Below are 13,814 nucleotides of genomic sequence, written 5' to 3'. Positions count from 1 at the left end.
CAGGCCGTAAGTCCAATACTGGGCGCATTGTTAAATCTTTCTTTGGCACAAGGAAGTAAGTTGAATAGATACCCTTGTTTACCTGGTGTCCTGGGACGAGTTCTATCGCGTCCTTTAGGAGCAGATTGTAGATCTCCTCGAGTAGGATCTTTTGATGTTCTAAAGAGTGGACTTTTTGTCTTGGAGGATGGTTTCGGGGACGTTGCAGTAGTTCTATACAATACCCCTTGGATACCGTTGACAGCACCCATCTGTCGGATGTTATCCCTTCCCATGCCTGGGTGAAGCTGGATATTCGTCCCCCTACTGGGGTTGCATGGGAAGGGACCCTGAAATGAGCGTCACTGCTTTGGTGGAGGCGTGCCGCCTCCTTTACTGGGGCTGCCTCTGCCTCTACCACGTCCTCTTCTACTAGCCCTACCATACCCCTGGGTAGACTGTTGTGAGTTGGTGTTCCACTGTGTACCCTGGGTGTGGGAATAGCTATTTCCTCTATTGGAATTTTGGCCGCGGGGGCGACGAAAATTGCCGTTCCCTCTTTGGTTAGGTGGTTTTGTAGTTAACTGGCCAAGGGATTTGAGGGTGTCGAATTCCTCCTTAGCGTTTTTTAGAGCGTCCTCGACTGCCTTTCCAAACAGGAGATCACTTTCCACTGGTTTGTCTAAGAGTGCAGCTTGTGTTTCTGCTCTGAATCCCGACTGCCTCAACCAAGCATGTCTTTTGATGACAGTCCCTTCTGCTATAATCCTACCCGCATTGTCTGCGGTGTCCAAAGTTGCTTTTAAAATGCAGCCTGAGACGTTCCTTCCCTCTGCACAAATGCGAGATAGCTGGCTTTTAAGGGGTTCGGGAGCGGAATCTATTAGTGCTGCCACTTCTTCCCACTGATGGCAGTTGTAGCTGGCCAACAGTGTGGTGGAATTCGCGATTCTGGTTTGGTAGGCTGCCGTGGAAGCTACTTTTCTACCGAAACCATAGAGTTTCTTACTTTCCTTGTCGGGGGGAGCCTCCGAGGAAGATAATGGGGTTCCAGCTCTCTTGCGGGTGTTAGTTACGACTAGAGAGTCTGGCTTAAGTTGGCCTCTAATATATAGAGGGTCCGACTGGGCTGCTTTAAACAGCTTCTCTACTCTCGGGTTTACAGGTCTTGTCAGGTTTGGGTTGATAAGGGATGGTGCTATTCTGCGTTGAATAGATTTCAGGATGGGAATGGTCTGGGCTACTGTCTTCCTTTCCCCTATTAGTTCCTCCGCGAAGTCCCTCTCTTCTTGGACACCTTGTGTGTCTATGTGGAAGTGGTTAGCTGCCCGAGAGAGCAGTTCATTCAGGAGGGGCTGATTATCTATTGGGGAATCAGACACTGGGGCTTCCCTTTCGACTGGTGAGTCCATTCTGAAAATATCTGGGCTATTTTCTGGCTCATCCTCGTCTTCGTCCTCCCCGTAATAATCTGACACTGCGAGATCTTCTGGTGTCTCAAAATCCTGACCCTCTATAAGGGAAGAGTCTCCTTGGGCTGTAGGGAAAAGGCAAGAATAGGGTTGGACCTCGAAGGGGTCTGAAGCCTTTAATGGTGTCTCGACCCGGGGCCTTTTATTTGAAGGGATAGGGTCCCTTGAACCTGAGGGAGAAGATTCCTGAGGGTTTAAAGCTAGGAGTTGGTCAGGGTGTCTTTCGAAGAAATTTGCTAAGGAAGACATTCTTGACATTACTCTGTCAATGTCCTCGCATGACCAGAGTTTGGAGCTTGGGGTGACCTTGCTGGAACTTTCTATGAACTGTCCCTGAGAAGACTTGGACTGGGAAGTCAGTTCTCTTGTTGTGAGGGATTGCAAGGGTTGTTTCCTTTGCTGCTTACCCCCTTCCCCATGGGTGGAAGTGTGTTTACCATTTCCCTTATCTTTCGACGCCTGGCGTCGAGGATCGGAGGTGGAATCCCTGTGTTTCGAACTAGGCTTCGAAACTGGGCCCTCCTTACTACCAAGTGATGTACCCTCTCCCTGGGGTGCAGGCTGGGGATGGAAGTCGTGTTCGTCTCCGGACGAGTGATCTTCCGTGATGTTAATGGGCGAGGCACTCTGTGCAAGTGTGGAGGCTTGCCGGACGTCGTGCGGCGACCTCGACCGGGACCGCCCAGAGGACGTCCTTTCGGACCGCTCCTTCTGTGCCTCTTTCCGAGGTTTCGACGACGTCGAATCTCGGGTGGATTTTTTGTGTTTAGCGTGTGTATGTGTAACGCTTTTGTCGCCGGGGGACTTCCCCATAGTCGCCGGGACGGACGACCTTCCGGGGCCGGGGACGTGCGTTAGGCTGTCTTTCGACGCCTTGGTGCCCTCGCCGTCCGAAAGTCCGGCGTCGCTGCCGTCGCTGAAGGTACCCTCCGCCTCCATAGCTGCTAGCTTGGCGTGGTGGGCCCAACGCTTGGTGGAGCGGTCCTTAAGAGTTTTAGTCTTAAACCTACTACAGGCCCTGCAACCCGCCTCGGGGTGGTCTCTGGGCAGGCAAAGGTTGCACGTAGCGTGCTTATCTACCCAAGGGTATTTCTTATTACACTTGGGGCAAAACTGAAAGGGCGTACCCTCCATACGCGCCTGTGGGCAGCGGGCAAGTGTGTGTAGGTAAGAAGGTGTCTATAACCGAGTGTGGAAGTGTACCACCCCCACTCTCCCTACTTGTAGGGCCGAGGCCAGCGGCCCAGGCCCGAGCCGAGGCGGAAGCCTCAAGGCCCAATCCGTCGGGTTTCGACGTAGATCTCCTCCCCGGTTCGGCGTCGAGATGCTGATCGACCTAAGGGTGACAAAACGGGGCAAATTAGAATTAGTTTTGAGTGCAAATATGGCAAAGCCAGGGAACTGCGATGAAGTGCTTCCGACCAGAATGGCGGAAAAAAACAATCTGGGGATCCTAGACGCGTGAGGGATCATGGGTACAGTGGACGTCACACTAGGGATAGTATTACTGGCACGCCCTGTGTCGACGCCCATTTTCGACTTTCGAAAAACAAACTGTAATACTCCGCAGCTTCCACTAGATGTCGGCCTATGCACAGCATGTGATCTAAGCAGATTCCACAAGCCTCAGAAATATATATATATGATATATTACTCACCGTAATCGTATTTCTGATGCTTGTATCTGCTTAGATTCACATGCTGTGCATAGGCTGACATCTAGTGGAAGCTGCAGAGCATTACAGTTTGTTTTTCGAAAGTCGAAAATGGGTGTCGACAAAGGGCGTGCCAGTAATACTATCCCTAGTGTGACGTCCACTGTACCCATGATCCCTCACGCGTGTAGGTCCCTCAGATTTTATTTTTTCTGACATGAGGTAGCATGAGGAGAAGCGTGAGTACAGATAATCCAAGCAGATAGAAAGAAAGGTAAGACTACAAGCATCCATGCGCCTTCTCTCAGAGGGGAGGAAGGGTGGGTTGCATGTGAATCTAAGCAGATACAAGCATCAGAAATACGATTACGGTGAGTAATGTATCCCTTCTGAGGCTTGTGGAATCTGCTTAGATCACATGCTGTGCATACATTAGCGAGCAGTACCTAAAGAAGGAGGTGGGATGTGAGAAGGGTCATGAGCAAATAAATGTCTTAGAACCGCTTGTCCCACTTGGGTATCTGTCTTGGAATGGGTGTCAATGCAGTAGTGCTGAGTAAAAGTGTGAATAGAGCTCCAAGTAGCTGCTTTGCAAATGGTGTCAAGGGGGACATTTGCAATGAAAGCCAGATTGGCCCCAATGCCTCTTGAAGAGTGGGCTCTTCGGCATGAAAGGCAGAGTTTTTTCAGAAAGGGAGTAACACAGCTGGATACAGTTAATAATCCACTTAGAGATGGCACCTTTAGAGACGCGATCCCCCTCTCTGCCTGTAGCTATGGAGACAAACAGTTGGTCTGTTTTCCTTAGCGGTCTGGTCTTGTTTACATAGTAGAGGACCGCCCTACGCACATCTAGGGTGTGTAGTTTCACCTCAGCCGAGCTCTGTGGGTCTTGGAAGAAAGCCGGAAGCTCGATGGACTGGTTCACGTGGAATTTAGAAATAAACTTAGGTGAGAACCTAGGTTGTGTGCGTAAAACCAGTTTATCTTTATGAACTGTAAAGAAAGGATCTTGTACTGACAGAGCCTGAATTTCACTGACCCTTCTTATAGATGTAATAGCTACTAAGAAGGCCGTTTTATAAGTCAGGTGTTTGAGACTTCTTTTATGCATGGGCTCGAAAGGGGGCCCCATGAGCTTAGATAGCACCACGTTAAGGTCCCATCCTGGTGGTGGGTTTGAGATAGGAGGGTGAAGTCTCTTTACTACTGGTATTTTCCACCACAACACCTTGTTATGGGAGGTGGTGTATGCTGACAGAGCTGCCAGGTGTACCTTTAGTGAGTTAAAGACCAGTCCTGCATCCAGCAGGTGGAGCATGTATGTGACAATAGTTGAAGGAGTGCAATTAACCGGGTTGATTTGCTTATTCAGGCACCAGATAACAAATCTTTTCCATTTGTCAAAGTAGCAGTGCCTCGTATTTGGCTTCCTAGATTATTTTAGGATGTGCATACATCTCTGTGGTAAATTGAGATGTCCAAACTCTATGACCTCAGGAGCCATGCTGCCAGGTTCAATGAGTTGGGTTGAGGGTGCATCATGTGCCCTTGGTGCTGGGACAGTAGGTTGTACCAGCCCGGGAGCCTGATGGGTTCGCACACTGCTAGTCTGCGTAGGTGTGGGAACCACGGTTGTCTGGCCCACATGGGAGCAACTAGGATGAGCATCATCGATTCTCTGTTCATCTTGTTGACCACCTTCCTGATGAGGGGAGTTGGTGGAAAAGCGTACGCAAACATCCCTGACCAGTTCATCCACAGGGCGTTCCCCTGGGAGTCTGGTTGGGGGAAGCTGGATGCAAATCCTGGGCATTGTCTGTTTTCGCCTGTGGCGAATATGTCTATAGTGGGGAAACCCCACTGAGAGAAGATATCTTCTACGATTTCTCTGTGTAGACACCATTCGTGTTCCTCTGGAAGGGAGTCTCTGCTCAAAACATCCGCCAGAGAATTGAGGTCCCCTGGAACATGTTGTGATAACAGAAAGATGTTCCGTCTGAGGTCCATATCCAAATTCTCTGGGCAAGCTTGGACAGATTTGGCGAGTGAGTCCCCCCTTGCTTGTTCAGGTAGAACATGGCTGTAGTGCTGTCCATCCGGATCTGCACTGACAGATTCTGCAGGTAGGGCTCGAACGCTTGAAGTGCTCTGAATACCGCCAGAAGCTCCAGTAGGTTGATATGATTCCTGGCCACTTAGTGAGACCAGAGACCCTGAGCTGTGTGGTGGAGATAGTGAGCTCCCCACCCTGTCAGGCATGCATCGGCTGTGACTACCGCATGTATCTCGGGATCGTAAAAGGGTTTCCCCTTGGACAGATTTTCTCTTGTCCACCAGTGAAGGCTTTGTACAAGTGTTGGCAAAACGACCACTAGATTGTCCCACTGACCACTTGCCTGAGACCACTATTTAGCCAACCATTCCTGCATGGGACGCATGCGCAGGCGCGCGTAGGGGACCAGTTAAATACATGACGCCATCATGCCCAGCAAACGCATTGCTTTGTGTACCGTTATCTGGCGACCGGTCTGATAATGCGGAATTTGCAGTAGTATATTCCGAATTCTTTCCTCGGATGGAAAGGTCAACCCCTCTTGGGTGTCTAGGATAGCTCCTAGGAATTGTTTGGAGGTGCTTGGCACCAGACTTGACTTCTTCTCGTTTATTGAGAAACCCAATTCGAAGAGGAGTTTGATCGTCCTTTGAATGTTTGTTCTGCAAATTATTGGGGTCTCCCCCGTGATGAGCCAGTCGTCCAGGTAAGGGTACAACGGGATTGCCTCCCTGCGTAGGTGTGCTGCTGCCACCGCCAGTACCTTGGTGAATACCCTTGGAGCCGAAGCTATCCCGAAGGGCAGTACCTTGAACTGGTAGTGCCGACTGTCCACCTTGAAGCGCAAGTACTTTCTGTGCGCTGGGAACATGGAAATATGAAAATAGGCATCTTTCATGTCCAATGTTGCCATGTAATCCCCCTTTTTTAGGAAGGGGATTACCTCTTGGAGAGTAGTCATGCGAAATTTTTGGGGCTTGACATACTTGTTTGCAGGCCATAAGTCCAATACTGGGCGCATTGTCAAATCTTTTTTTGGCACAAGGAAGTAAGTTGAATAAATACCCTTGTTTACCTGGTGTCCCGGGACGAGTTCTATCGCGTCCTTTGCTAGCAGATTGACGATCTCCTCGAGGAGGATCTTCTGGTGGTCTAAAGAATGTATTTTTTGTCGTGGAGGATGGTTCTGGGGACGCTCTAACAGTTCTATGTAGTACCCTGCGGATACTGTGGACAGCACCCATCTGTCTGATGTGATCCCTTCCCAAGCTTGGGTGTAGTTGGAAATGCGTCCCCCTACTGGGGTTGCGTGAGAAGGGACCCTGAACGGAGCGTCACTGTTTTGGTGGAGGCGTGCCGCCGCCTCTACTGGGGCTGCCTCTACCTTTACCACGTCCTCTTTTATTACCCCTGCCATAACCCTGGGTAGACTGCTGGTTGTTATTGTTCCATGGTGTACCCTGCCACTAGGAATAGTTAGATCCTCTCTGGGAATTTTGTCCGCATGGGCGACGAAAATTGCCATTCCCTCTTTGATTAGGGGGTTTATTGGTTAGTTGGCCTAGGGATTTGAGTGTCTCATACTCATCTTTGGCATTTTTCAGCACGTCCTCGACCGCCTTACCAAACAGATCCAGCTCCTCCGGTTTATCTAACAGTGATGCTTGGGTTTCAGCCTTCAATCCAGATTGGCGTAACCAAGCGTGTCTCTTGATAACAGTCCTTTCTGCTATCAATCTGCCGGCGTTATCCGCGGCATCAAAGGTTGCTTTTAAAATGCAACTGGACACGGCTCTTCCCTCCGCGGAAACTCGTGCCAATTGGCTCTTTAAGGGTTCTGGGGCGGAGTCTATGAGTGCCGCGACTTCTTCCCACTGGTGGCAGTTGTAACTGGCCAACAGGGTGGTGGAGTTTGCAATCCTTGCCTGGTAGGCGGAAGTGGAGGCTACCTTCCTGCCCAACCCATATAGTTTCTTGCACTCTTTGTCAGGAGGAGCTTCGGACGATGACAAGGGTGTTCCCGCCCTCTTACGGGTGTTTGTAACTACCAGGGAGTCCGGCTTCAGATTCCCCCTTATGTATAGTGGGTCTGATTGGGCTGCCCTGAAAAGTTTCTCAATCCTTGGGTTCACTGCCCTGGTGAGGTTGGGATTTACAAGTAAAGGGTCTATTCTTCTCTGAATAGACTTAAGGATAGGGATGGCCTGCACAACAGGTCTCCTTTCTCCTACTAACTCCTCAGCGAAGTCTCTCTCTTCCTGAGCACCCTGGGTGTCAATGTGGAAGTGTTCTGCCGCTCGGGACAGAACTTCATTCAGGAGAGGTTGATTGTCAACCGGGGAGTCGGTAATCGGGGGTTCTTTCTCTACCGGGGAATCTACCCTGTAGGTCTCCGGGTCTTCCTCTTCTTGGTCCTCATCATCCCCATAGTAGCCGGTACCAGTTTGCTCTTCCAACATGCCCAAATCTGGATCCTCACAAAAAGATGTATCCTCTTGATATTGAGAGTAGGGCTGTATATAGAAGGGGTCCAAAGACCGTGTTGGGGCTTCAAACCGGGACTTCTTACTTGGAGGTATTGGATCCTTACAGCCTGAGGGTGCTGACCCGTCTGGATTATAGGAGAGAAAGTGTTCAGGGTTTTTTGTGTACAAATCTGCCAAAGATGACATCCTTGTCATAACCCTGTCTATGTCCTCACTAGACCATTCTCTAGAACTGGGAATTACCCTTTTAGGGACATTCTCCGCCTTGTCCTGACTAGACTTACTGGTTTTAGCAGGGGTCCTAGGGATAACAGAAGACTGGGACTTGTCTGTCTGTTTATGTGGAGTGGAAAGTTTTAGAGGTGTGTAAGGAGGCTGAGACTGCTTCCTTTGTTGTTATCCCCCCTCCCGGTGGGTGGAAGAGTGTTTTCCCTGCCTTTTCGCCCCTTCGGATCCTTCCGACGCCTGGCGTCGAGGTTCGGGGGTAGTGTCCCTATCTTTAGAACGTGGAGGTAGAGACTCAGGAGCTGCCGTTATGCGGTCTGCGGGCGCCGACTCCTGGAGTGCGGTCTGGGGATGGAAGTCGGCTTCGTCTTCCGACGATCGAACTTACCTTGGGGAGCGAGGCACTCTTGGCAACAGTGGATGATTGCCTGGAGTCATGCGGTGATCTAGATCGAGAACGCCCAGAGGACACCGATTCGGACGGTCTCTATGTGCTTCTTTCCGAGAACTCGGCGTGCGCGTCGAGTCTCGGTTGGACTTCATGTGCTTTGTGGAAGTGCTGTGGGTAGCGCTTGTGTCGCCGGGGGTCTTCCCCATAGCCGTCCTGCCGGACGACCTTCCAAGGTCGGGGACTTGCGGTCGGCTGTCTCTTGACGCCACGTTGCCCTCGCCGTCTGAAAGCACAGCGTTGCTGCCATCGCTTAAGGCGCCCTCCGCTGCCATGGCCTCCTGACGCCTGGCGTGGTGGGCCCAACACTTGATCGAACGGTCTTTAAGTGTTTTCGGTTTAAACCTACTACACGCTCTGCAGTTCGCCCCGGGGTGGTCCCTCGGCAAGCAGAGATTGCATGTGGCGTGTCTGTCAACCCAAGGGTACTTGCGGTTGCACTTGGGGCAGAATTGGAAAGGGGTACCCTCCATACGCACCTTGAGGCAGCGGGCTGTTAGGTGTAGGAATATATAAGAATGTACCTATATACCAAAAGAGTGTAGAGTATGGTCACCCCCCACTCTCCCTACTTGCAGGGCCGAGGCCAGAGGCCTTCCTAGGCCCGGGCCGAGGCAAGAGGCCTTCCAAGGCCCAAATCCGTCGTGCAGCTGTCGACGGTCGATTTCTTCTCGATTTCTTCTCCGGGCCGACGTCAAGTGTGGAAGTTCAGTGACTCGACGTTGGGGTGGAGAATGGGGAAAATATAACGATATTTTGCAAAAGTATGGCTAATGCCAGGGAACTCCGCGAAATGCTTCCGACCAGAATGGCGGAAAAAAACAATCTGAGGGTCCTACACGCGTGAGGGATCATGGGTACAGTGGACATCACACTAGGGATAGTATTACTGGCACGCCCTGTGTCGACGCCCATTTTCGAGTTTCGAAAAACAAACTAATACTCCGCAGCTTCCACTAGATGTCAGCCTATGCACAGCATGTGATCTAAGCAGATTCCACATGCCTCAGAAATATATATACATATATATATATGCATATATATATATGTATAGACATATATTTTTTTTTCTACAGTGCGACGTATAGAGTGCTGTTTTTCACATCCGTGCTGACCCTACTGATACAGGTTCCTCTTTTGGAAAGGTCTAAATCAGTCTTTATCCTGCTGAGATCGATAAGTGGACACCTCTCACCACACACCGTTTGTAGTAGTGATGAGCACCACTCATATACCTGAGGGGCGCAGTACCATATAAGTGCTATTTTGCTATAGACTATGTGCTTAATTTTTCTTTCCCTGATTCCCTTAGTGGCCGGTCAGCTTCACACGAATACAGAGACTCGAACCTCTGGGTTTTAGGGGACAGTGGTCCCAGATTTCTTTCACAACCTTTTATTTATGGGGCATTGATAATTATCCCACAGTCCTTCTCCCCCCCACCCTCCCTTATTCCCCTTCCCGCCATCCCTGGGGTAGATTGCATCATGATATACACCTCTTGGAAAAACTCCCGATGGTTTCTGTTTCCTTTTTACAGGAGTTCTGGCCCGTGAGTAGTACAGACTCGCACGGAGCATTTCCCTCCCGTCAGTTACTTTCCTTTGCGCTAATTCCTGGTATTTCAATAAGTTAAGCGGAGCCCGTTCACGGTTAGGGGATTGGTTAGAAGTGCAAGAGTGTATTTATTCTCTTAAGGGTAAAGCGGGGCTTTAATGTGGTCCTCAGGGTAGCATTCTTCTGGGTTGCAAGGTTTTCCCTTGGATAAGTGGGGGAGGGTTCTCCTCCTTTGGAAAGGCTCAATATCCCTTGGTGGGATGGAAGGGTCTGGGAGTGATGCTAATCTCCCATCCAAGTTATTGCGACCCTCCATCACGATGCGTTCCAGCGTCTTTACATTAACTATCAGATGGTGTCTGCCAGTGCGATTCCCAGAGGGCTGGGATATATATTTAGTTAATTACTTGATTCTCCTAGTCACCTGCATGGCGGGTGGACCTTTCGGTTTTCACAAGTTTGTTTTTCCAATAAGGTGCCAGCTCAGGGTGCTGTGGGCTTCAGGGATCTTCAAATGGGCTGAAATAGAGGTTAGACCTCTTGTGGTGTGCAACTTCAGTTTGACTGTTTAGTGATCAGTTCTTTGCAGTTTAGAGTCTTGCTAGGACTTTGGAATTTAGGAGTCCTCCTTCGGTTAGTTTTGGTCCTTTAGGGGATTTATCAACCAGGGAGGAGGGAACAAGGTTCAAGCACCGGGCATATCTACAAAGGGGTTTTCATATCACTATAATGGTATTGATTGGTTGTAAGATACATTTTTTCTGCTTGCCAAGTTTGGCCTCTTAAGGGTCAGGTTTGTAAATATCTGCCTTTTGTCATGGTAGCAGAGTCCCTTCATCAAGAGCCCGGGAGGTCTGAAGGTTTCCGTGTTGGCGGTTTGACAGGTTTAGCTTCTCAGGTGGGGCCCTCTCTTCCATTCTGCTTCTGTCTCCAGAAGACTTCCTTCCTGAGTATACACATATGTCTGAAGACAATTGTGGGTTAAGTCTATTGCTTTTCTGCTCTGCTCAGGATGGGTCGCCCTATTACAAAATAATAAATGACTTTTTACTTCCATTTTACCTTTTATGAAGTTTGTCTTTCCCACTTGGTTCCCCAGTGTAGTAATGTGACATGCTCTGTTTCTAATACGATATCTTCCTTTAACGCATGGGATGGAATCTACAAAACCTTTACCCCTATGGGGTACTTTTCTTTATCTCCAGGAGAGCTGGGTGCTTATTTTCTTTGGTTTTGCTATCTAGGTTCCCAAAGAGGGTATGAATTTAAGCATTTTAAAATGTTTAATTGGAGGCGTTTATTTCAGATGGGTTTTTTCCTAACCTATAGTATAGGAAAACTTTGTTCAATGTTTCCCCTCTTTTAACCAGTTGGTTTTGGTGGCCTGTAAGGAACGCTGGAATTCGCACATCTTCCTGTTGCCTTTTCTTGCAGTGGATTTGTCTATGCCTTATAGGACAGTTATTCGGGCAGCCTAGTCTTGGCCAATTCTCTTGCGGTCAGCTGATTGATTTAATGAAAGCATTTAAAACATTTGTCTCTATTGTATTGATCATGTTGTACTAAAGGGATGCAAGGGCTTTGAACTTGCATAATATGAGCCTCCTGTCTTGTCATAGAATGGCTAATCCCCCACACTAACGTGGGATAGGGGTTTAGATTCTATTAAAGACAAGGAGGCAATTATTATATCTCCCACCCACCCTGGATATGTTATGATGTGACATGTTTGACACGTTTGTACACAGGTGGTTCAAGAGAGAACATTCTTTCGTTTGTTGTTCTTCCCATCCACTCACCCTTCTTGCTTGTTGTTCTTACAGCTTCGAGTTGAGGTTCTGATCAGGAGTGTGGCTCGCAGTTACAAGTTATGGAGTGCGTGGTACGAGAGCTTCGCTGGTCTTGCCTTCATCATTTATCATCTGATCTGTGCAGTGGACGTCTGGTTCAAGACAGCTACAGAAAGAGGAATTGGGATTAGAGTAAAGGATTTATATAAGGAAGGGTCCCTGCTCATTGGTCTCCTGCAGGGCATGACCTGTCCTCCATGATGGATTGGGGAGTCCCCCCTTGCATTGACATTGAACTCTGTTTAGTTCTGTTTTCAAACATTTTTGTTTGTAAAAGTTTTTTCTTTGCTGCTGTGGTTTCAGAGTAAATATTAAAATGCATAATAATCGCCTCCTTGTCTTTAATAGAATCTAAACCCCCATCTCACGTTAGTGTGGGGGATTAGCCATTGTCTCAGAGCCCAGATTGCTATCACTCAAGGCTTTTCACTGTGCATTTCTTGGTCTCAACTAAGGCGTAGTTGATTTTGGGCAGGGCTATATGTGTTTTAAATTATGCTAATTGTTATTTGTATAGCACACATCTGCCAATGCTGCCTTGAGAAATACCTACGGCACAATATAGCATTCATTGTGTTTCCACACGTTTTACATTTAAAGAAACACACAAGAATAAATCCGTAAAAAAGTAATGGTTTATTTACATGACACAAAGTCATGGATGTCACAATTACCAGAACACCCCCACGAACACCCCCAATCAGTCCCTGAGTCAGCTCCTGTAGTTCACGAGGGCCTGCATCCAATGAGGTAATGGTCACTTGTTCACATAATGCCATACATCCACTAAAAAAGAAAAGAACGGCATGAGACTTCATAGAAATGAAATAATCCAGTCATAACCCCCACATTTAAATAAAGCAGCCGAGCCGCAGCAACAAAAATACGGTTTGCACATATACGACATTTAACCTCGTTTTACTCCCTGTTAAACGCCCTTCCAAGGTCCCCGTTCCTAAATGGCACAAAACACACTTCCTGGATTAACTGTTACGCATGCGCGCGATGCCAGCCAAAAGCTTGACAGGATTCTGGCGCATGCAGTTCGACCCACGAGGCCATATAAGGCGCGCCGCTCACTTTCCCATCAAGCTGAGATCCCGGACTGTCTTTCTGCCTCATCTATGATTACATGACCGCTCGCTGATACAAAACTAACACATTTTGAGAACGAATACACCCACCCAATCTCCACTATTAGAACGTCTGGTCTAAAACTGTCTTTTGGGTGCCAGCCAGATTCAGAGAGACCACGCGTTTATTAACAGTTAACAAACCCCTTTGAAGAATACATTTAAAGTATTTAGGTGTAGGGAAGAAGTGTGCCAATGTCGCAAAATAGCAATTACGCATTACATATGCACAGGTGCGCGTTACACATGCCATTCAAAAGCCCTGGAAGTATGCGACTTGTTAAAGGCAGTAGTCCTTGCAGTGCCATCATACCTTCTGCTGGAACGGGGCCCGGGGTCGTCAAAGGTGGTTCCTACAAAATAAAATATGCAGATGTTACTAATGACGGGAACATTAAGGCTGCCTAACTTTGTTATAATGCAGCTGCAGTAGGGATTTGAGCACGAGAATGTCCTACTTGCCATAATAGACGTAAAGCTTCTCGAGCACCTAGGCCCGATGGACTGGCTAACGCTGTACTTAAAGGCAATGCAGTATTATGGGCACAGGTGCTCACTTTGACTTTTCATCACAAATTGCGGAGCGGTAAAATACCGGCAAGCTGATGTGAGTCAGTCCTTATTTCTGTTTTCAAGAAGGGGAATATGTATTCGAGCGGTAAGATTTTTGCTTCACTACTCCTTTGAAAACTTCAGACATGGGTGGACGAGCATGGGCTTTTGATACTATATGATATGGCATTTATAACGCGTCTATACACACGTGTTTCAAGGCGCGACGAGGCAAGGGAGGGTGAACAGAGGGAAGACAAAGACAACGATCTTACTAGGCCAGGTGACATTGAGACCGTGCAAGTGCGGGGTGGGGGCAAGGGGGATGGGGCAGTGCAATACATAAGATCAACAGTAAAGAATAAATAAAAAACAATAGGTAAAAGTGCGGCCAGCTTATG

General features: G+C 48.5%; 1 protein-coding gene across 1 annotated transcript in view; it reads right to left on the bottom strand.

Annotated features, from left to right (window-relative positions):
* Positions 1 to 12,345: 12,345 nt before the first annotated feature.
* The window catches only part of PPA2 (inorganic pyrophosphatase 2), a 1,510,578-nt gene continuing 1,509,109 nt past the window's right edge, over positions 12,346 to 13,814 (bottom strand). The window contains exons 11-12 of the mRNA XM_069630955.1: positions 13,175 to 13,214; positions 12,346 to 12,514 (exon numbers count right to left, since the gene is read on the bottom strand). Of these exons, the coding sequence (XP_069487056.1) occupies positions 12,486 to 12,514; positions 13,175 to 13,214 (69 nt within the window). The 3' untranslated portion in view covers positions 12,346 to 12,485. The remainder of the gene's footprint in view (positions 12,515 to 13,174; positions 13,215 to 13,814) is intronic.

Source organism: Ambystoma mexicanum, chromosome 6q (assembly GCF_040938575.1).
Source record: "Ambystoma mexicanum isolate Mex_15411 chromosome 6q, UKY_AmexF1_1, whole genome shotgun sequence".
Taxonomy (NCBI): Eukaryota; Metazoa; Chordata; class Amphibia; order Caudata; family Ambystomatidae; genus Ambystoma; species Ambystoma mexicanum.
This window is presented reverse-complemented; position numbering and strand designations above follow the sequence as displayed.